Source organism: Platalea leucorodia (genome assembly GCF_965183815.1).
Source record: "Platalea leucorodia genome assembly, chromosome: 4".
NCBI classification, from domain to species: Eukaryota; Metazoa; Chordata; class Aves; order Pelecaniformes; family Threskiornithidae; genus Platalea; species Platalea leucorodia.
This window is the reverse complement of record NC_138826.1, coordinates 60,299,607-60,321,288: the sequence shown is the minus strand read 5'-3', so window position 1 is coordinate 60,321,288 and position 21,682 is coordinate 60,299,607. Positions and strand designations below refer to the sequence as shown.

General features: G+C 41.3%; 1 protein-coding gene across 8 annotated transcripts in view; it reads left to right on the top strand.

The window, feature by feature from the left end:
- WNK1 (WNK lysine deficient protein kinase 1) overlaps positions 1–21,682 on the top strand; it is a 108,699-nt gene that overhangs the window by 63,335 nt on the left and 23,682 nt on the right. For 3 of the 8 annotated variants that reach the window (XM_082309016.1, XM_082309010.1, XM_082309009.1), the window contains 13 exons: positions 906–1,093; positions 6,241–7,461; positions 9,949–10,020; positions 10,655–10,804; positions 11,860–12,333; positions 13,468–13,749; positions 14,431–14,522; positions 15,092–15,254; positions 15,806–15,922; positions 18,216–18,389; positions 19,166–19,217; positions 19,379–19,519; positions 19,869–21,295. In XM_082309016.1, the coding sequence (XP_082165142.1) occupies positions 906–1,093; positions 6,241–7,461; positions 9,949–10,020; positions 10,655–10,804; positions 11,860–12,333; positions 13,468–13,749; positions 14,431–14,522; positions 15,092–15,254; positions 15,806–15,922; positions 18,216–18,389; positions 19,166–19,217; positions 19,379–19,519; positions 19,869–21,295 (4,553 nt within the window). The remainder of the gene's footprint in view (positions 1–905; positions 1,094–6,240; positions 7,462–9,948; positions 10,021–10,654; positions 10,805–11,859; positions 12,334–13,467; positions 13,750–14,430; positions 14,523–15,091; positions 15,255–15,805; positions 15,923–18,215; positions 18,390–19,165; positions 19,218–19,378; positions 19,520–19,868; positions 21,296–21,682) is intronic. The other 5 variants (XM_082309014.1, XM_082309013.1, XM_082309011.1 and 2 more) reach the window with 5 other exon arrangements.

The window sequence follows — 21,682 nt, the reverse complement described above, 5'->3', positions numbered from 1 at the left end:
TGTCTTAGCAAAAAAATCATTTTCCTTTGTTTCAAGTTAATACACTAAAGAACCGGGGCACCTGAAGCATGAACACGTCCTAGTTTTTGCTGCCCTCTTATTAGGGACAGTATATTCTGGCCCTGCAGAAGGCTGTATACTCTTGCACCAGTGCAGTTAGAGCTATTAGAAACACTTATTTGAATCCTTGTTAACTTATGTTTAAGGGTGGAAATGAGATTAATGTACAAGCAGTTCAGGTCATAATTTGCTTTCCAAAAAAAGGTTTCACTTTGATATACATACTATACATGAAAAGATGAATTAACACTCCTACCTTTTCCTCTTCTGCCATCCCAACATTTGAATCAGTATTTGAGTAACGATGGTAGATGAGAACTTCCGTATTAGAATGGTGAAGTTAGAAAGCGAATTACTCTCTGCTCTTTAGGTAACAGGGATTTTAAGTTCTGTACTGTGCCTACATCACGTGCATCTGCCAGCCAGCACAACAGATCTGTTTTATATGTCTGTGTAAAATTAAATAAATAAAAATAATAATTAAAAAAACCCTGAAAGATCATTCATAGCAATGTGGAATTTAAGTTTCTATTTCTAGTCTAGCCTTTTATAGGAGGCATAGTTTACTATTAAGTATCTTCCCAAAGAACTCCTGAAATTACTGATTTTTTCAGAGGTTAGTGAAAGGTATATTGGTAAGGAATTACTGTATTGAGGAAGAAAAAAAGATATATATATATTTTTTTTTTAAACCAGCTTAAATATTACATGAGGAACAATGCTGAAAAGGTCCATGTGACATGGCACAAACATCAATCTAGTACTTGGTTGATTATAATGTCTTTAAAGTTGTGAATCCAGACTGCAGTTCTTGAAATTCAGATTTTTATCTTTAACTTCTGCAGCTGATGGGACAGTTGACAGTGGCCAGGGGTCATCTGTTTATACCGAATCATGTGTGAGCAGTCAACAGACTGTGTCGTATGGTTCCCAGCATGACCAGTCAATCTCAACAGCTGCAGTCCAGGGATATGCAGCTTCAGTTGGCCAAGTGCAGTCGCAGCAACATGGAGGATATCAGCCACCTGCAGCGGTAAGCCAGAACTTACAGTATTGCAAATGCATGGAATTATTTCATTTTGTATTTCTCTTGAAAGGTGAGGGGAAAGTCTGCCAGGCAATGTTCTGTCTATGTTTTGTTTTGCATGTGATACAAATTCTGCATGGGAGTAGTAAAGGGGCTGCTTTTGCAAGGTGACTGAGTTGGGGGAGCGAGGGAAGGCAGAGTGCAAGGGCATATTTGTCTTCAAAGCTTTTATTTAATCTTGAGTGCACTTAAGCAGAATGATGGGTTAGGGTTTTTTTTATGGATGGAAATAATGTCCTCAGAACAAGAGTATCCCATGAAAGTAAGCATTTAATCTCACGTGGGAAGGTGATGTGTGTATGTGTATATGAAGTTACCAGGGATCAAGCTGTTGATTTGTTTTGAAGAAAGGATTAGAATAATTTTAGTTACTGTATAAGTATGAAATTGCTGTGTGTGTTCTGTGAGGCTTTGATTACAGATTCTTCAGGTAAGATTTTTTAACTGTTATAGAATGCTGCATGTGAGATCTCCAGACTGAAAAGACCCCACACCCTTGTTCCCAATTTTATTTCTAGCTTGTGTTGATTTGCTCATCAGTTGCCATGCGTATTCCTTTTCCCTGGAAAGTCTGCACTGGGCACAAATACTTTTCCTACTATGTTCATTTGTGTTGCCCTTTTGTTTTGGTATGTTTTTTTCCTTGGTATGTTTTTAGATCCGAGTATGAGAGTACGCGGAAATCTATTCTAACTCTGGAGTAGAACTTCTGCTACTGTTATATTGTCTTCAGTGGTTTCATTGTCGCTTGTTTTTTACACAAAGAAAAGTAAAAATCTAAGCCTGAGGCAGAGACGTTATGGTATAGTATAGTAATACCATAAGGAAGAAGATGTGACACTTAAGACTGAGGGTCCTCACTTTTTTTGGTACCTGTGGTTGTAGGGTTTATTACAGAATCGTTGGTGTTACTAGCTTTTTGGAAAACATGCTGGTTTCACTCACAAGCAAAGTACCTCCATCTTTATCAAAGGCACTTATCCTGAAGCTTGTGGTACTGCTAGTCCTTGATCAAATGAGTTTTTAATCCCTCTAAACTCTTGTTCTGGGTCAGCCGTATTTTGTTGTGTGGGCATATGTTGGACCAGAAGCCATTTCACTGTTTTGGGATGGCTAGCTTCCAGGTTGAAAGACCATGATCTTTTGAGAGGGGATGGGAGAACAAGTGTATGACAGAGGTGTAGTCAAGCTGCTTAGCTCACTGCTAAGATGTGCTCATGCTCTATGATGACGACAGCGGTACCAGGAGGTTGACAGAACGGGGTAGAACACTGCAGGAACTACTAACAGTTTGTTGGGAAGACAGAATGACAAGTCAAAATTATATTGACAACTGGAGAAGTGGCCTTAAAAAGAAATAGAATGCAGTTCAATCAGGAGAAGAACAAAGTTCATGTTTAAACAGGAATAATCAGCTACACAAGTACAGGATGAGCAACAACTGACTAGGCAGCAATTCTGCCAAAAGAAAAAAAAAGTCAGGGATTACATTGGACCACAAGCCGGACATGGTCAAAAACATCATGCTGTTGTGAAAAAGGCAAACATCATGTAATGTGAAATAGTTCTGCTCTTGGCCATTGGTAAGTCTATCCTGGACACCCTGCTTGAGGGAATTTGAAGGTGAACTGGGAGAGAATTCAGAGGAGATTGACAAAAAAAAAAAAAAGCATCAGAAATACAGAAAACATGGTTTATGTGGGAAGACTGAAAGAGTTAAGCTGAGCCTATGAAAGATGAGCTTGAGGAAAGAGAAAGCTCTAAAGGCTGCTGTGAAATAGGATGCGGCTAATCAGATCACAACATTGTTGTCAGATAGAATAAGAAATAATAAGCCTAAATTGCAGCATGGAATTAGTGTTTGGGAAAGGTTTTTTTCTAACCAACAAGGACAGTTAAGTGCTGCAGTCTCCATAACTGGAGATGTTTCTGAACAGGTCAGATAAATTAGTCAGGAATGACATATATAACTAGTCCTGCCTTGGAACAGGTGAAGATTATGGGTAAAGTATTTATTTAACCCTTTGAGTTCCCTTATGCCTCTCCCAAATCTTTGAGCAGTCTAGCAAGATTTCTCAGAAATCTTTAAAATCAGATCTCCACTGGATATCTTGAGGGTTTTTTTTTCCCCTATAGGTCTGTATTTGATTTCAGTTATGTTAAGAAATTGTGGATTACATCCATAAGAGGCATATACCATTAGAGAAGGAAGACTTGCAGTTGAAGACTCTTTTTCTCTTCACTTAAAATACAACAAAACACACCACACCAAAAAAAAAAAAGCAATAACAACCCCACCCCACCCCCACAAACAAAACAAAAACCAAACCACACCAAAAAAACCAACCCAAACCCCTGAATTCCAATTCTTCCAATTTGGTTGGATTTTGACCTATGGCCTTCTGGATTGTGGCAAGATTACAAAATCCTGATGCTTTTATTGGCCCAGTGTCTGGAAAATGCTTGTCTAAGACTGATTTTACTGAATTTTCCACACATTAAACCAAATTTTTTCCACAAATCCTGTTGTAGAATGTGTAATGTTAAAATGAGAGTCAGCTGCATACAGTTAGTCCACTTAATTTAGTCAGGGAGGTGCCCAAGCAGAGAGACTGGTGAGGTGATATGTATAAACACACATCCACTCACTTAACTAAGAATGAATGTTTGAAAGATCATCAGTACCTGTTTAGGTTTGTCTGTTTGTCAGACTACCAGATGCTGTGAGTACACACAATGTGGGCTGCATCAGTGGCCCCAGAGAAAATATTCTCTCCTGTCTGCTCTGCCTTCCACATGCTTCTCGTAAGGGTACTAGGGAACTTTCCGCACTGCTCAGTAACCTAAGGCAAACTTGGGTCCTCAGAGGTGCACATAGCCTGTTCCCAGTGTGTGCTGGCATTCATTCAGCATTTCTCATATCTTCTTGCACACATAGTAGTCAGTATTGGACCTCTCATTGTGTGTCTGCATTTCTTTTCTACCTCATTGTAGTTTTTGCTGGTTTTGTTTTTCATTTTTTTTGAAGTGTTCAATTCTTAACTTTTGTTTTCCTCCTTTAGCCTCAACGTGGTCGTAGCATGTCAGTTTGTGTCCCCCACCTTCCTGCTCTTCCCTCTATGTCCTGCATCCCTCTCAGTGCTCCTTGCACCCCACCACCAGCGCTGTCTGCACCTCTTTCTCCTTTCTACCTTCGGACTGTCCCTGAAGAAACCTTTGCAGAAAAGCTTTCTAAAGCCCTGGAAAGTGTCCTGCCCATGCACTCTGCCTCTCCACGCAAGCATCGACGCTCCAGCCTGCCCTCCCTCTCTGTCAGTCCTGTATGTGTTACCATTTGCCTCCTGGCACAGTAAGATAAGTTATCATTAAATACATCCTGGACTTTGGGCATTTTTAAAATGAGAAAATGAAGAGCTGATTCCTTATTCCTTATACCGTGCTGCTGGAATGTTGATCACTTTTTTGGGAAGCAGTACACTTAAACATTATCAAACAGTGGCTGACCATTTGTTTTTTGTATTTTGGGATAGTATAAATGTGAGTTCCCCAGTTGTATCACAGAAGGTAAAGGTAAGACTGGCTCTTATCTCCTTAAGTTAGAAGACCAGGTTTTTATTTTCCAACTTCTAAGCAAGCACTGAATGTTAATTAAGTCCTGCACAAAACAACCAGCTTTTAAAGCTTGGTTGCTGTGGCTGGCCATTCTAAAAGCTTTGGCTAGCTGTGGTAGTGATACTAGAAATTCAGAGTATGAATACTTCTGAGGATTTTTCTGTAAGTTTTAATCAGAAATGCCACTTCAGCTGCTTCTTGATGGGAAGAAGCTATTGTTTCATGTTTCTCAGAAAGTTAGATGCAAGATAGCTTGCAGGACAGGAGGTAGTCTGTTTTCAGTTTGGGGCTTCAATTTACATGAAATAAATTTTGCAACACACTTCTCTGTAACCGAAGTATGTGGAACTAGTTTTCAGAACATAGGAATAGTTCTTCATCCTGTAGGACCTTCTTGTTGGTGTTGGTCAATATGGAAATTTGCTGCTGCTTTTCCAGAAAAAAGGGGCTGGGGAGAAGCAGAACAATGTGGAAACAGCAACTTGCAAAAGTCATAAATGGCATCTGTCTTAAAGACAGTATTTTGCTACTGACTCTTGCAATTTTTTTTCCCTTTTAGGGTTGATAGTATGTTATTTCTCAGCATACTGTAGGCAGAGATGAAAAAATGCAGAATTACAAAGTTGTTTGGTATTCTTACATGGAACTCGCTTTAGTGAAAATTTCCCTACAAATCTTAAATAAGATGAGCCTCATCTGAAGTAGTACATCAGATGGAGTGGAATTGCCTGTGGACTCTACTGTTACTAAACCTGTGAATGTTTTATTGTCCAGGCAAGAGGTAGGTTTGTTTCAGTGAGCGCTAATTTCCTATGTGAAAAGGTATGATCAAAAGTGATTGAAGGGATCAAAAGAGATGATCAAATTGGGCAGAATCGAAAGGCTCTGCAGTTTTATCGTACATTTTTTTCATCTGTGGGCTGGAATGGTTCAGTTTTGTCTTGTAAAAGGCTTCTCTTGAGCTTTCTGGATTGCATACAGAACACACGCTTGACAGGACACTAATACTGTGGGGTTTGTGTTGGATAATATTAAGATTTAATGCCATTTTATCTTCTAAATGCAAACTAGAGGCTCTGCATTGTTGCTGCTATCAAGTTCTGAATTTTCATATTCCCCACATGGTGATAACCTCAGGGCTTTGATTGGCTTTCAAGCACTGATCACAATGGATAGCCCGTGACAGTAAATCTCATTCCATTGTCAGGAGCAAAACTGGTTTATTTTTGTGGATTCTTGGAATTGGACTGGAAAAGCAGCTCTAACACAAGCAAATGTTTCCATTCGTAGCTATGCCTGCCATGGATGTATTTAATGGATATTTACAACTCACCTAAACTTCCTAAGTATTGTATGTTTTTGACCATGAATTGAGTAGTCATTCTATAAAGTTACTTCACAGAACTGCCTAGTGAACTGTGCATGTTGATGTGCTTTCACTTTTAATGTATGAATTACTTGTCTTGTTCATGTCAATACAGCCTCAGCATCCGCGTGGGGGAACACCAACGTTCCCAGATTCACAGATATTTTTCCCAACCGTTCATGAACGGCCGGTGTCTTTCTCACCACCACCTGTCTGCCCGCCGAAGGTGGCAGTTGCTCAGCGGCGCAAGAGCACTTCATTTTTGGAAGCCCAAACTTGCCACTTCCAGCCATTGCTGAAGACTGGGCAGAGTTTAGTTCCACCTGGTGGTAGCCCCACCAATTGGACACCAGAGGCATTCGTTATGCTGGGCACAGCAGCTCAGAGAGTCGCTGGAGAGCCTCTGCATGTGCAAGTTAATCCCGTGTTTGAGCCAGCTCCTGTACACAGTGACTATAGATCTGGACCAACACCTCCAGAGGATGCTCACTACAGAATGCATCCAGAAGCTGTATATTTGGTGGGCATGCACTATCCATCACAGGTATCGGAGCAGTATGATCAAGTAGCTTATAACTCTCACATGACTGAACAACATTTGAAGCAGGTGTCTGAGTCAAACCATGGGCAAGGTGGTCCTCCACAAAGCTCTGTGTTCGACTTTCAATTGGGGCAAACATACCTGGCAAGACACGTTCACAACCTGAGGCTGGATTCTGGGATGGGTCCCCTTTCTCCATTATCCAGTGTTTCAGCTCCTCTGAGTGCAGATCCTGCTCAGATGACGTTCCACCAGGTATTTGTTCCACACTCTGCCCCGGCTGTGCTCTCTCACAGTGGTGATGGCAGAGCGAGCTGTGTCTTTGAGTTCCATGTGCACACACCGACTTCTGCTCCAGCAGAAGGGGCAGTTTTACCCCAGCGGGTCTACAGAAGTCGCCGGGGCTCTATGGAGACCAGTCAAGAGGAATCCACTCAAGGCGTAGGGTCGCATGGTCGGCTTCAGCCTGTGACAGAGGAGCAGTGTAACTATCTTGGTCCTGAGTTAGCAGGTCCCAGAGGGGGCTCTGCCAGGCGGAGCTGGCCGGAAGGAAGCCCAGAATACTCCAGTGATTCCTCACAGCTGACTTCCTCTGACACTGGCGATTTCCAGTCTCCTCCCCCTACAGGGGGGTCATCTTCTGCTTTTGGTTCAGACTTCTCATTGCCCATTGTTCAGCTGCCTCAGAAGGTATTGCAAGAGTCGCAGCTCTTCATCTGCTTCCCCCAGGGAGCCTCGACTCAGCAGGCCTTGTCCACCTCGCTTTCATCGGGACCACCTGCACTCTATCCTCAGGTTACAGGAGCAAACCCTTCTAGAATTTCTCTGCTTTTTATAAGTCATGCCTTGCACTTAAAGGGAAGCCTTGCTCTTAGACTTGCTCCATGTGGTTCTAATCATTAGCGTTCATGGGGGTGTCTTTCCACCAAGTCAGTAGTATACTAGGGTCTCTAACTTAGCAGGTTGCAATGAAATAATGAGGCATCAGCAACCACTTGGTCTGTGTTCAGCTTCGGCTGAGATATTGGTAGGGCTTTTGTGTTAAGGGTAACAAATGGTTAGTGTTCCTCCTGGGACTAGTTGTTGTTCTGGCAAGGGGCAGCTGGAGTACCAAATTGGCTTTTAAAAAATGAGTTTAATGAAATGTATCTTCTCTACAGTTTGAATCAGCAGTGATAGTAAAACTTGCTTTGTATTTTTGTTCCTGCTCCTTAGCCATTTAATGAGAATGTGTTATTTGAAGTTGAACTTACGTGTGAATAATGTTTCATTAGATAACCACAAGGTTAATTTGGTGACTGTCCAAGATGTGAGAGCTTTTTCTAGGCTTGGGGAAAGAAAGTGGGAAGAGAGGAATAGAAGGAGCTATATTATCTACATGTACACAGATTTGGAAATGTACCTGCAGGATCATTAAAGAAACTAAACAAGCTGAGTAGTAAATTAGTGGCACAAACAACTGTTGCTAATAGGTATTGCTTCCTTATAAGCCTAGAATATGGTGTCCTTTTAAAAAAAAAAAAAAAAAAAAATTTGAGACCTGAAGCTAGTTTGGAGGTACACGTTATCAGCATATGTGGTATTTGCACTTGCAATAGTCAGTAACTGTGAGGTGTATATCTATATACATTGTGTCTGTGCTTATAGTCTGAAACTTTTCATAAGACAATTTTTTGTGAAAAGAGAGGATTTACTTTAAGTAGACTTCTCTTTTACTCTTGTTCGTGGAATTAGGGGCTCTCTGACATTTTAGTTATTGGAGTACTAGCAACTTTGGGATTTGTGTGAAGGAACTGAAGGAGAATCTTTTGCTTTTTGTGGTAAGATCCAGAACTAAGTATTTAAGGCTTTCTGTATGGGATAATAAAGGTGGTTTATTTAAGCTGCTGAAGCAGCTTTAATGACTAGTCTGATAAATAAGAATTTCTATGCTGTAGGAGAACTTGTGGAGTGAAGCTGCTATGCAAGAAGTTTGAGAATTACTTGGGGTTAGTTTCTCCATAAACCACCTTTGTTAAACTTCAGGAGGTGACTTCTTATGGATGTAAAATACATCTGGAAAACACAATAAGGGATCACGATTATTTTACAGATTATAAGTTCTGGGATCTTTTATCTAATTCATTAAAATATCAGAATTTGAAGCACAAACTTGAGTCAATGTGAACAGATGTTACAGCAGTGGGATATAGCATGCATTTAGATCCTAGCCAATAAGGGCCTCAAGCTTCTAAAACAGCAAAGAAAAAAATGGTTCTTTTCATTGGCAGTCTGCTTTCCCCAAAGTTTCTGTAATTAAAAACGTATGTAATTTTTATAAACTTTTTCCTAATAAGCTTCTACAAGCTGAATGATCACAGCATTAAGGAATTTTAGTAGATATTTCTGATACGATGCATATGCACCAGATACGTTTCTTACAAAGGCAGTTCACCAAAGTGGTGCATGTTTAGGGAACTCGTCTGGAGGCCTTTGTCTAGTTGTCTCCCAGGATCTGATAAAGAAATATAATGGTCACAAAAATAATAATGAAAATCCTGGGATCTGATAAAAAAATATCAGCCACAAAATCCATTCCATTTTTCTCTACATCTTCCACATTCATTTGTATGCCACTCATCCATTTTTTTCATTGCTGATTCATTCAAAAATTCTGTCTTAGCTAGAACACGGACCACCAGATTCTTCAATATCCAGATTTAGGTAGCCTTTGAATGGTACTGAGTCTGGAAATGATTTCTAGCTTGTATTTTGACATGCCTCTCAAAGGGAACTCATGACATGTACGTATACTGAGTACTTTGTTATTGGTCTAGAATTCTGTATATCTTTCATTTTTTTTTTTTTAACAAATAGTTTTATTTCCTTCTAGCCTCCTTCTATCTCCCCACATAACTGTGTTTAGAACACATGTAAAGGTAAAACTTAATGCCTGTATTTCCAGTTATCATACCAAGGCATCCTGCTCTTAAAGCATCATCAGTGGAAGAAGAAGCTGGTAGGCTAATCTGTCTCGTGTTGAGGGGCATGTGGGTTGCAAAGGCTTTCTGTATTGGTTGCTTTGGAAGACTTAAAATGGAGTTCAGTATTTTTCCAGATTGCTCTGCTTTGTTCTGGTTGTTGTAGTGGAATTTGGCGAAAAAGACTGGTTGGCCAAAAGGACAGCTAGAAACTGATCCCAACCAGAATGTTCCAGGCAGAAATGATTTTAACTGCCTGCTGCAGAAACCATAGGGTTTTTTAAGCTGATTCTGTCTTTTTTTTTTTTTTCTCCTCCTCCAGACACAGGTGCAAGGCCAGTCAGCCTCAAGCAGTGCATCGGTGCCATCCCAGCCTACCCAACTCACTCAACAGGTAAGATCACAGTCCCTAAACCCAGGACTAAAATACTTTTAGTATAGGATTTTGATGACTCTTTAAGAGCAACTGGCTACCTTTGTCACCCCTTAAACCCATAGTTTTGGACAAAAGCAAAGGAATCCTCTGGTTCTCACCCAATCTAAGATGCTATGGGATTAACTTCATTGACTTTCTGAAATTTATTTTTAGAATCACATTAATGCTTGTTTTCATGTGTCTGTCTTCCCCAACTTCCACCTGAGCTTGCAGTGGAGGTGCCATTCAAGGGGAGGCATGTCAGGATTTGCAAGTTAGACTGTCTAGATAGCCAGACTTCATTCTCATTATTTCTTCTAACTGGAAATATTATCTTCTGCAACATCCTCTTCTCTTAACTGCCTTTTCTTCCTTTATAGAATCTTCCTTCTTGTTTTCAAAGGTGAAATAATTCTGTTGCAAGATTTGGTGGTGATAATGGAGTTGTATTAGTAATGCTAATAAGTAATTGCTAAAGCTTGATTCGCTCAACATATTCAGAAGAACCACTGATGTCACTTATGAGGGAGTAAAAAGTAGAACTGTGATAGGATATGCTTTAAAAACTTCTGTGGGGGGAAAAAATAGCTTCTGCCTCTTTTCCCTACTACAGAATGCACAACAGCCAGCCCCTTCCCAACAGCCTGGACAGTACCAGCTGCAGCAGCCATCAGTTTCTGCTGGTGCCACTCCCACACAAACTGTCTCTCAAACTCAAGCTTCACAGATTATGCCAATGCCTCAGGCAGCAGCTGGGACACAGGTAAACAAAATTCTTCTTTCTAGCATTTTTTTTCTTCTTCACAGCTGGCAAATTCAACATGCTGCTACTTTCACTTTTGTCATCTTTTCTAATGGTTCCAAAACATTCATCTAGATAATAGTATTCTTAGTGTGCTACAACTGTCAGTTTTGTTGGAAAATGTGTTGGAAACCCTTTCTTTCACACGTGGCAGTTGTTGAGTAATTTGAGGGAGGGACAGCACTTCCATGCACAAAGATTTTTAAATTGTCAAACATACCATGAGGCATATTGATGAATGGTATATTATGAATGGATTTTCAGGAACTTGTCATTTCTCTGCTTCCCATCAATGTCTATCTTCTGCACCATTATGTGTGTAAAACATGTTCAGTTATTTAGGTAGAGAACCATAAGGACTGCCTCTTCCACTCTGTCATCTTTCTTACTCAGCTCTTCTCCTTTACTCCCTGGTCAAGAAGCTTATGTTACTCAGTATTACTTCATTTTGGCTCATATCTCTATCTTGAACACGTGAGCCTTGATTTTGTTTTTAAAATTGTTGTTTTGTTGCTTGTTCATCTAAACTGCCTTTCCAGTTGCATCGTTCGCTGGCTTTAATTGACATATCCCCTGCCGTTCTCTGAATGCTGGCACAGTGGCTTTTCATTCTCCGTTGCTTTAGTCCCCATACCCAAAGCTGACAGATTTGTTGAAAGATTTGCACTTCTTTCCTGTAAGAAGGCAGGCTTGGCTCTGGGGACAGAGTTGAGGGGAATTCGATTCTGTTTACGCACAAGTCAGTGCTTCAGGGTATTCGAACGTTGCTCTTTCACCCTCTGTGGGTGTCTGTTTCAAGAGCCTGTTGAGTTCTTCAGGGGAAGTGTTGCGAAGTGAGGACCTTTTGGAACTCCAGCCAACTTCCCAGCCACTCTGCCAACTGTGCTCCCCACCCACTTTAACAGAGTGCTGTAACTTGAATAATTCTTTCTTTGACTAATGCGTAAAAATTCTGCTTTCTGCAACCCTGCTTTTTTTAAAAAAAAAATCTATCTCTATTTTCTTTACCTCCCCAGCTTCCTGTTTCCCAACCAGTGTCGATCATCCAAGGCGAGCCTCAATTACCTGTTGCAGCACCTTCTCTCCCTCAGCCTTCAGTTGCCCCATCAGTCCCCATTGGCTCTCATTTTCTACCCATGGGACAGCCCTTGCCAACTTCCATGGTTCCCCAGTTCTCAGTCTCTCAGTTGCCCGTAGCAGCTCCTCATGTGTCAGTGGCTCAGCCAGGTTTCCAGTCACTGCCCATTTCAATGGCAGCTGGCATGAATCAGCCATTGCTCACACTGGCAACGTCTGCTGCGGCAACCGCTGTCCCTGTAGGATCAACCGTTGTCCCTAGCCAGCTTCCCACACTGATGCAGCCTGTGGCTCAGTTGCCCAGCCAGGTTCTCCCGCAGCTCCTGCAGCCGGCTGTCCAGTCCGTGGGATTGCCAGTCAGCATTGGACAAGCTGCTGAAGCTTCACTTCCTGCTGGAGATGCTCTTTACCAGGTATTGTTGCAAGCCAGCAGAGCTCTTCTCCACATTTTTACCTGTTCCTCTAAGGTACCAGATCTGAACTGTGTGCCCTGGCCAACCCACTTCTCATAAGAGAGCCATTAAGCCACGAAGATGAATTCTGTTGTGTGGTAAAGGACCATTTTAAGGAGGGGAAGAAAAAAAAAAAGTCCTTGGACACGCTGGTGTTTTGAGTTTTTCATATTTGGCAATGGAATTTGTCTAAAATGACAGAATCATAGTGCAGGACTTTGGTCAACAACTATGTGAAACAGGAGAGCTATATATCCAAGAGATTTGTCAACTTGGAAAAAAAATCCAAAAAATTGTGATTTTTAAAAACAGGGGACATGTTGGAAAGAAAATCAATGGCAGCATATTCGGCAATGTTAGTATTTCATTCCAAGTCTGGGAAGGGAGGTGGGGAGGGGGGACACGGACTTTCTCGAAATAAGTCAGACGGCATGGATCTTGAACGTGATGTAAGTACCTGATGCTAGTCGCGAAATGCTAGACTGTTGGGCACAGACTGCTTCAGCTACTCTGTGCGATGGCTGTAAAAATGGCAATCTGAGTAGTGACAAAAATAGTGATGCAGCATATCATTGTTCTTCTAGAACAAAAATTGTGTAGATGTGGCAATATCTGCACGGGGATTATAAGGAGTGCTGTAGAACAGAAACAGTGCGTAGGAATGTTCGTTGGTTCGTGGGTCAGCTCATCACGAGAGGAAGAACACAGCATTTTTGCGATTAGTCTCAAGAATCAGCAGCAGTTGCATAACATCTGAGCAGTAGTTGTTCAGCCTGAAAATTCTTCAAAATCATTTCAAGTCTGAGGCCTTAAACTATTAAGCTAAATGGGCAACTGCAGGAGTTGGGAGATGAAGATTGTTTTGCCTAAGACTTGGAACTTTGAGTGAGAATTTGCTTATTCAAGCATTGTGACTTACAAGCTGAGCTTTGGCTACGTGAGCAGTTTGCTCTGCTTCTCTGGGAAGACAGTCTTTGGGAGTGTTTGAACAAGTATGGAAGGTTGGAACATGCCCCTGAAAATGATACTTCTTTTTTACTCGTTTCCTAATTAGCTCTGACATTCACTAACTTGACTCCCTCATTTCTATTACAGGGCTTCCCGTCGCGGCTGCCGCCTCAATACCCAGGCGACTCGAATGCTGCACCTTCCTCTGCTGTGGCCTCTGTTAGCATTCCTTCTGCCGTACTGTCCCCTCCCTTACCCACAGATGCAATGGCTCAGTCGGGCTACCTTGCTCCTGTTGTGCAGCCGTATGTGGAGCAGAACGTTTTAGTTCCCATGGGCAGCGTTGGAGGACAGGTTCAAGTGCCCCAGCCTACAGTGAGTTTAGCACAACAGGCCTCATCTGTCTCCTCGCAGCAGGCAGTTTTGGAGGTAAATATGTTTAATATAATGTAACAATACATTTAGGGCGTTTGAATTATGCAACAGTGTGTGTGTGTGGGGGGAAGTAATCCCTTCCATGCTTGTTTTCAGTTGGAAATTAATATTTCAAATGACCTTTTTCTTACAGCAGAATGTCATGCCAATGTGGGGACCTTGTTGCCACTGGTTGTTCTGTTGGGAAGTGAGTGTGCATCCTGCAGGCAAAAACCTGTTAACACTTCACTTCTTGCTAATACTGTAGAACATTTTTGCCATATCAAAGACAAACTGCAACCGATAGCCTTTGAGAATCTGTCGTTATGCTTATTCCCTGCAGCGTTGTTCTTGCTAGGGAGAATTTGAATTGTCTTTGTTCTGCATTGGCTTGCCTTTTGCACATTCTGTTAGTAAGACTGTGGCTGCATGGCAAACTGTAGTGACATGTAGCAGTAGAAAAGATGGCTGATTTCCTCTCCCCACCCCTCCCCAGATGATGATTTGCTTCACTGCAGTTTGCTCTGGAATCTTTTATAAATTAGAGCTGTCTAGATGCCAGCTGTTTGAAGTTCTGAAAAGGTAGTGCTTTTAGCTTTACAACTGATTTGGGAGGAAACATTGAAGACTACTGGGTTACTTGAAAAGGAACGGTATTCTTTGGGGGTGGTTCTTGATGTAGGTTTCTATCTATAGGGTACTCAAGGAGTCTCACAGGCTGCTCCTTCAGACGCTCTTCCAGCAACACAGCCTGCTCAGTCTACCCCTTTGGCTTCCTCTATGGATAGGTAAGCATTGTTTTCTTTTCACCAAACAATTTCAATTTTGTGTGTTACATTATTCTTCCTTGGGTAATCTTTAGGTATCTTTTTGCACCAGGGATATTTTTTTCACTGAGAGTGTTCTTGAGGATGTGAGGAAATAAACTTTGTAGAGGAAAAATAGGCCTATGAGAGTTGGAGTAAGTTTTGATTTACAGCAGGGTATGGAGGGAGCAAATAGGATTGTGTATAGTGATTTAACTTCTAATCCTTTTTCATTTGCCATGTCAAATGGATCATAAGGGGTATTTTTCTGTCCTGTTGGCACTTAAACAGGATTCAAACTCCAAAGAGCTTGAAAACATATTCAGAAGATATATTTGTACAACTCAGTTGGCAAGAGATATGTAGCTAAATAATTGCTATTAGAATTGCTATTCAAGCAACCCTAAGTGTTGACAGGATTCTTCTCCCCTACTCTGTGATTAACAGGCATCTACTGCTATCCAGAAGAGAATACCAGATGGTAGGGTGAACTGTTGCAGTTACGGGGTGCATGGATACTAATGTAAAGTGCCTTTTTTTTTTTTTTTTAGTGCGCATTCTGATGTTGCTTCAGGATTGAGTGATGGCAACGAGAATGTTCCAGCTTCTAGTGGGAGGCATGAAGGGAGGACTACTAAACGTCATATGCGGAGGTCTGTCCGCAGCCGCTCTCGCCATGAGAAGACTGCTAGGCCGAAACTGAGAATTCTAAATGTGAGTATTTTTATATTTTAGTGCCAGTTTGGTAGTGATGATGCCTTTTTTGTGCTTCAAAATTTTCTTTTCTTTTGAGGAATGTGTCTCTTGTGTGGTCTTGTTCCCCACCCCCCTGAGCACACAAGCTATCCAGTGTATTTTTTTCTGCTTCTGGAGTCAGCGTTCCAAGTGTCATCTATTAAGAGCTTTTTGGGGCATTAGATACAGCAAAATTGGCTTGCTTAACCATGAGTGGTTCCACAGACTATTCTAGAATATTCGATTTAGTCTTACTAGTAAAGCTAGGCCAGTGATGTGACCTGTAAGCTACAAAGAAACAAGGGAACATCAGGCATTCTAGAGAAAAGTGTGGACGAGGTGAGCTTGGAGGTTTGAGTAACTGGCAGATCCTTAGAAAAAACAATGCCATACATGGCACCATTGATTAGACTGGAAAGAGAGAATGTGTTTGTATTAGAGCAGTGCTGTTGGTTTGTCTCTGTGAGCTTTAAAGCACAAGTCTTACATTCTCATGCTTTTGGTTTGAACTATTGTTTTCTTTGCTGTAGGTTTCAAATAAAGGTGATCGGGTAGTGGAATGCCAGCTAGAGACACACAATCGGAAAATGGTTACTTTCAAATTTGATTTGGATGGTGACAACCCTGAGGAAATAGCTTCAATTATGGTAAGATATATTTTAGAGATGAAGAACTCAATCTAGTCTTAATCACAGTAGTAATATAAGCAATCTTATTTTCTCATTTGTGTTCGAGTTGCTCTTCCACGTAGCATGGCTTGTGCTCACCTTATTGGTATGCAAGCACAACTAGAGACTCTGGGCACAAAGTCGTATACCAAATTGACAGTTAATACTGCATGTTTAGTTCACATGAAAATTTGTGTCAGTTTTTACCTTAGAATTGTGGTTTTATCAAGTAAATCTGCTTTTGGTTTTTTACAACCTAGTTTTTTGAAAAACTGCACCAGGTTAAACAAATTCTGTTTGCTTTTCTAAGAGCAAACATTGCTAGATCTTTAAAACTTAAGCCTAAGCTTTGAGTTTTTTGCTGTTGCTCTCAACTGAAATAGTAAGATTCTGCCCTTAAAGTAAGGAATGGGAATCACTTTCTGGTTTCTGAAAGTCAGTAATGACTGTTGCTGCTTTTGACTTTCTCAAGGGAAGAACCTCTCCATTCAATGTGTAATGGTCAAACATAGAAAAGAATTTGCCCTGTAGAGATACGTTTAAATGAGAGTACTGTGCAGTGTGGAATAGACACCCCACCCCCCTTATTTTTTTTTTTAAATTTAAACTCTTATTACTTGGCTGGTACAATCTGAATGAAACTGAGGTTGTTTTAGTGTTACTGAAGCGAAGGGGGATGACAAAAAGCAGTATCTTTTGCCAGCTTCTTGGGCACCTGTGCAGCGTTCATCTTTTAGCTTAGAGAGGGGCCAGAATAATAGGTGGTGTGTGCTGGATTCATACCTGTCAAAAGGAACCAAATCAGTGACATGGGAAAAAGGTCTCTTTGCCACTAATGGCTTTCAAAGAAAGAGAAAGAAATTGGTTCTTGGCTATGTATGCGTATTGGCAGTGTAAACAAATCAACAACATGAAGTTAAGTGCCAATAAATATGGAGAGAATACACAGATGTCTTCACCTCATACCTAAAGTGATCCTATGGAGGAATAAAAGAGTAGGGTTGATTTAAAAAACAAAAAAAAGCCAAACACCCCCCAAAAACAAACCCCCAAACCCCAAACCAACAAAAAACCCAACCCCCCCCCCCCCCAAAATACAAAACAAAGAAAACCCTAAATAACAAAAAACACAGATATTTGAAGATGAGTAGAAGCAAAATAAGTGAACTGTGCATCCAAAATGCAGTCACATAGTTGAAAGTGTGCAACCTAATTTAGACAACTGAATCTGGAACTTTGTGCTCATCAGTTTCTTGTTGAATGTGGAGGAAACTTTTGATCGTAAGACTTTCTGGTTTCCTTTTAATCAGGATGCTACTAGGCATACCCCATATGGGTATCTGTCATTGCTCCACTTAAAGCACTGAAGGTTTCTTTAACTAGTAAGTATTCTGCACTGCAAAGGCTGATATAAGGACATCATGTTTGTCTGTCTTTTTTCTGAACCAGCATCCCAGAAACTTGATGTAAAAACAATGTCTTAGGCTTTACCTCTAAGGCACTTTCTCTCTCTTTTCCAGCAGAGATACCGTGACTGACAGCTTTACTTCTGTTTCATAGACTAGCTGTCTCTGAGAGTTTTACCATGCATTATTTCAGGAGACAGAATTTTCTCATGGGTCAGACCAAACTAAGAATGTCTTTCTAAATGCCAAGTATACTTGTTTAAGCTTGTTTCCTCCAACATAAGCATCAGAATGTATTTTTATAAAGCAGTACAATGTATTGAGATTAGATAGGCTGAACAATCTTCCTCTCCCTGTATGGGGAACATAATTATTCTTGCATTTATGTACTACAGGCAGACTTTGGTGAGTTAGTGATGTGCAACCTGCACAGAGTAGAAGTTCTATATGGCATGGAAAGAGAGAAGCACAGAACACAACTTGCAATACAGAATTTTCAAAATTTTTTTATATTATAGTTTCTTTTAAGTGTGGCTCTTAATGTACATTACATTGGATATGAGGGACTGCAGTAAGATAAGGCTGCTAATTTTAAATTTAACTGGGCTAAGCAAAGATTGAGGTGACAGTTTGAAGAAGTGAGATTGAATGTTGTTCCACAGCAAAGAGTAAACTAGGGCAAATACTACTGTGCTGGAGATAGTCTTAGAAACAGTTGTTTTTCTATAAGGTGTCACAGTTTTTATCTTGTGCATAAGAACAGTGAAGGGAGGACAAACAGTAACACCAAAAGTAAATTATGGTTATTCAGTGTATAGTTTTGACATAATTTGTGGCAAATTATTGTTGCTTTGTTCTCTTTACAGGTGCAGAATGAGTTTATTTTAGCAACTGAGAGAGACTCATTCGTAGACCAGGTACGAGAGATTATTGAGAAAGCAGATGAAATGCTGAGTGAGGATGTTAGTGTGGAGCCAGAAGGTGATCAGGGTTTGGAGAGTATGCGGACAAAAGATGATGGCTTCTTTCCAGGGTCACAGGTATGTACAGGACAGATTGCCTTAGCTATTTGTGTTTTCCATTTTGGGTGGTATGGTTTTGTGAGTAGAGCTAGCTAGAAACTGAAACTTTCTTTCATGAGAAATATCAAAGCTTAATAATTAAATGAAAAGACAGAGAAAGCCTCGTGTCAGGGTGAGAGCCTAAAATTCATTTAGGAAGCTAAATAATGTAGACTTCTTGCTTTTTGACGTGTTCTGAAGCTGCTGAATCTCCTAACAGTCCACTAAACAGACAGTCTTAAATGCTGAGGCTTCTTGGCTTTGAGGCTGTTGTGAGGCAGGACACTAAAACTCCCAGCCCTGTGCCGCTCACTAAACACCGAGAGCCTGGACTCAGGCCCGCTACCCAGAGAGCTACTAAGAGATTAGATGGCTCGGTTAGAAAACACAGGTTTTGAAACTGGTTGCTGGGAATAAGAAAGGGTGACATTTCCTGAATCTCTGCCTTATTTACACCCAGAACTAGTTTGAAGCATCCATTTATCTGCGGAATGTTTAAGGAAATCAGTTGGAGTGCCTGTGAACAAAAAGAGTGTTTAGATCAGTTTGTTTTATTGACGGTCACTAAGCTGAGAAGCTCTGAAAGCACTGTAGCTGACATTTATCTGGGCAGAATTCCACTAGTTTGGTAATAGTGCTTGGGTCCAAAGTCCTGCTTACCTTAAATGCCCACATTTCAGCAAGCTAGCATTTTAAGAACTATCTTGTGGGTTTCTGTTTCAGAATAGAACTTTAAATTTTATCTTACTTTACAGAAATTAGAGTTCAAACAGCCAGATCCTACATCTTCCATGCCACAAAGAATAGGTAAGTCTTTTGTGATTTTTTTCAACAGTTACCTTTTTCTGTTTCAGCGGATGGGTGCAGCCAAGTTTTTATTTTGTATGATGGAGTGCACATTCCATATTGCAGGTTATGTATTTAGTTACAACCATGTATCACTAAATATGTAACTTCTTTCTGTTTAGGGGTTCCTCCTAGCTCCTTTACCCAGGTTGTCCATTCTGCAGGAAGACGGTTTATTGTCAGCCCTGTCCCTGAGAGTCGGTTAAAAGAACAGGGCTTTTTCACATCTGCTGTTCCTGGAGGAAAAGAAACTCCAGATATGGGTAAGTTATCTAACCTCTTAAAATCTGATGGCTAAGACATGTTCATCAAAACTGTGAAGTTAGTTAACTAAACTGTTCCTAAACACCTCTTAAAGTACTTAGGGAAGTAAGGAACTGGTGTTGGTAAGAAGTGATTGTAATTTGGGAGATACTATGCAGTATTCTTAGGGAAAAAAATGTTGATGAGCTGTCTGCAAGACTCTGAAACCTTAATTCTGTATCTTAATGTAAGCCTGGATTTGTAATCTTTTTTATTATGCTGAGAGGTAAATGTGACCTTAGTTTAGCAATAGACAATAACACTGTAATGAACTTTTCCAGGTGGACTGACATTTTTCTGTTCTTCCAGTTGCTGCATCTCCACTACATGGTCCTGGAATGAATCTCTCCCACTCGGCATCATCACTGAGTTTGCAGCAAGCTTTCTCTGAGATGGGGCATGCTCAAATGACAGAAGGACCTAGTACAGCCCCTCCAGTGTTCAATCAAACAATACCACCATTTCCACCTGCACTTTCTACTATGGCAGGCAGTGGTGCACCTCCTGCATCCGTGGCTGCTGCTTCAATATCTGTTCCCTCCAGCACAGGTGCTTCTCTTCCAGGTTCTGTTACTTTGCCTTCAGAAAGTGCAGCTGCTGGAGTTGCACCAAGCGCAAGTGTGCCAAGCTCTATTTCTCCACCTCCAGCCTCACAGTCTGGACAGCCATCGACTGGTGTCGCTTCCAGTGTGAGCGCCCCTGCTTCTTTCTCCTTACCTGCCACATCCCAGCCTGCTCAGCCAGTTACTGGAGACATCGCCCCCAGCATCAGCACACCGTCTTCTTTGGCACTGCCATCTACCCAGGTTCCTGGTGTCACTGGTCTTGGTGTCGTTGCACCAGCTGTGACATCTCAGTCTGCTCCTCAGATTGTTAGTAGTATGGCGGCACCACAGACAACTGTTGGCCTGTCTCTGGCTCAGAATGTGGCTTTGCAGCTTCCTCAGCTTAGTAGCAGTGGCTCTGTCTCCAATTTGGCAGAAACAACAGTTGTAAGTGCTCCACAGTCACTACCTGAGAGTGGGCAGTCTATGGATAAATCACAGCTCTGCAATGCAGCTGGCTTATCTCTTCCGATCTCTGCACCTTTATCGTCCTCAGTAGCAACAAGCATATGTGGTTCAGTCACTCAGCCAGTGATACATCCGTTACTGGTCCCATCAGGAATTACATCAACACCCGTCCTACCCCAGATTCCAGGTGCAACACCCATGTTGCCCCAGGTTCCCTTACCTGGTGTCTTACCACAACCAGTTACTAACTTGCCTGCAGTACAGCAAACTTTGATACACAGCCAGCCTCAACCAGCTCCATTACCCAATCAGCCTCATATTCACTGTCTGGAGGCTGATGCTGATGCTCAGTCTAAAGCTCCTGGTATTGATGATATAAAGACCCTGGAAGAAAAGCTACGGTCTCTCTTCAGTGAACATGGTAACGTGGGAACAGCGCATCCGTCAGTATCTCTGGAGACGTCACTGGTAATGGAAACTACAGTTATTCCTGGGATACCAACCACTGCTGTTGCACCAACTAAACCCCTGACGTCCATTAGCAGTTGTATACCTCCGAGCAGCTTGCCTCTTGGACCAACTGGCTTGCCAGTGCTGACACCAGTTGCCACTCCGGGGCAAGTGATCACCCCAGTCAGCTATATTTCGGCATCGAGCAGCATTGCAACAGCAGTAGTGAAACCAGGGACCTCTCCTTCAAAGCCCCCTCTTAGCAGGGTACCGGTAAGAAATGCAACATTTGTGTGAATATTCAAGTATTGTAGGAAACAGCCTTCTTGAGCAAAATCCCTTTTATAAAGCAAAATATTTATTCAGGCAGAGGTGTCTTCATTTAATGTAATATTGAAAGTTTTATGCTCTTGTGGTTTTTTGTGTCCCAAGAGGTGTTTTATTTTGTCCATATTGGGGAAAAAAAAAAGTCCAATTCTATATTGTGCCTCAGAGACCTCTGTAGTGTTGCTGTTACTTTTTCCTGCTCCTAAACTACAAAGAGTGAAGCAACTGTGGTTTGGTTTTTTGTTGTTGTTGTATTTTCAAATACAATTTGAAAGGCTTGCTTTAAATAGCTTTTTGTCTTGTACATGATCACTAGAATGAGATGGCATGGAT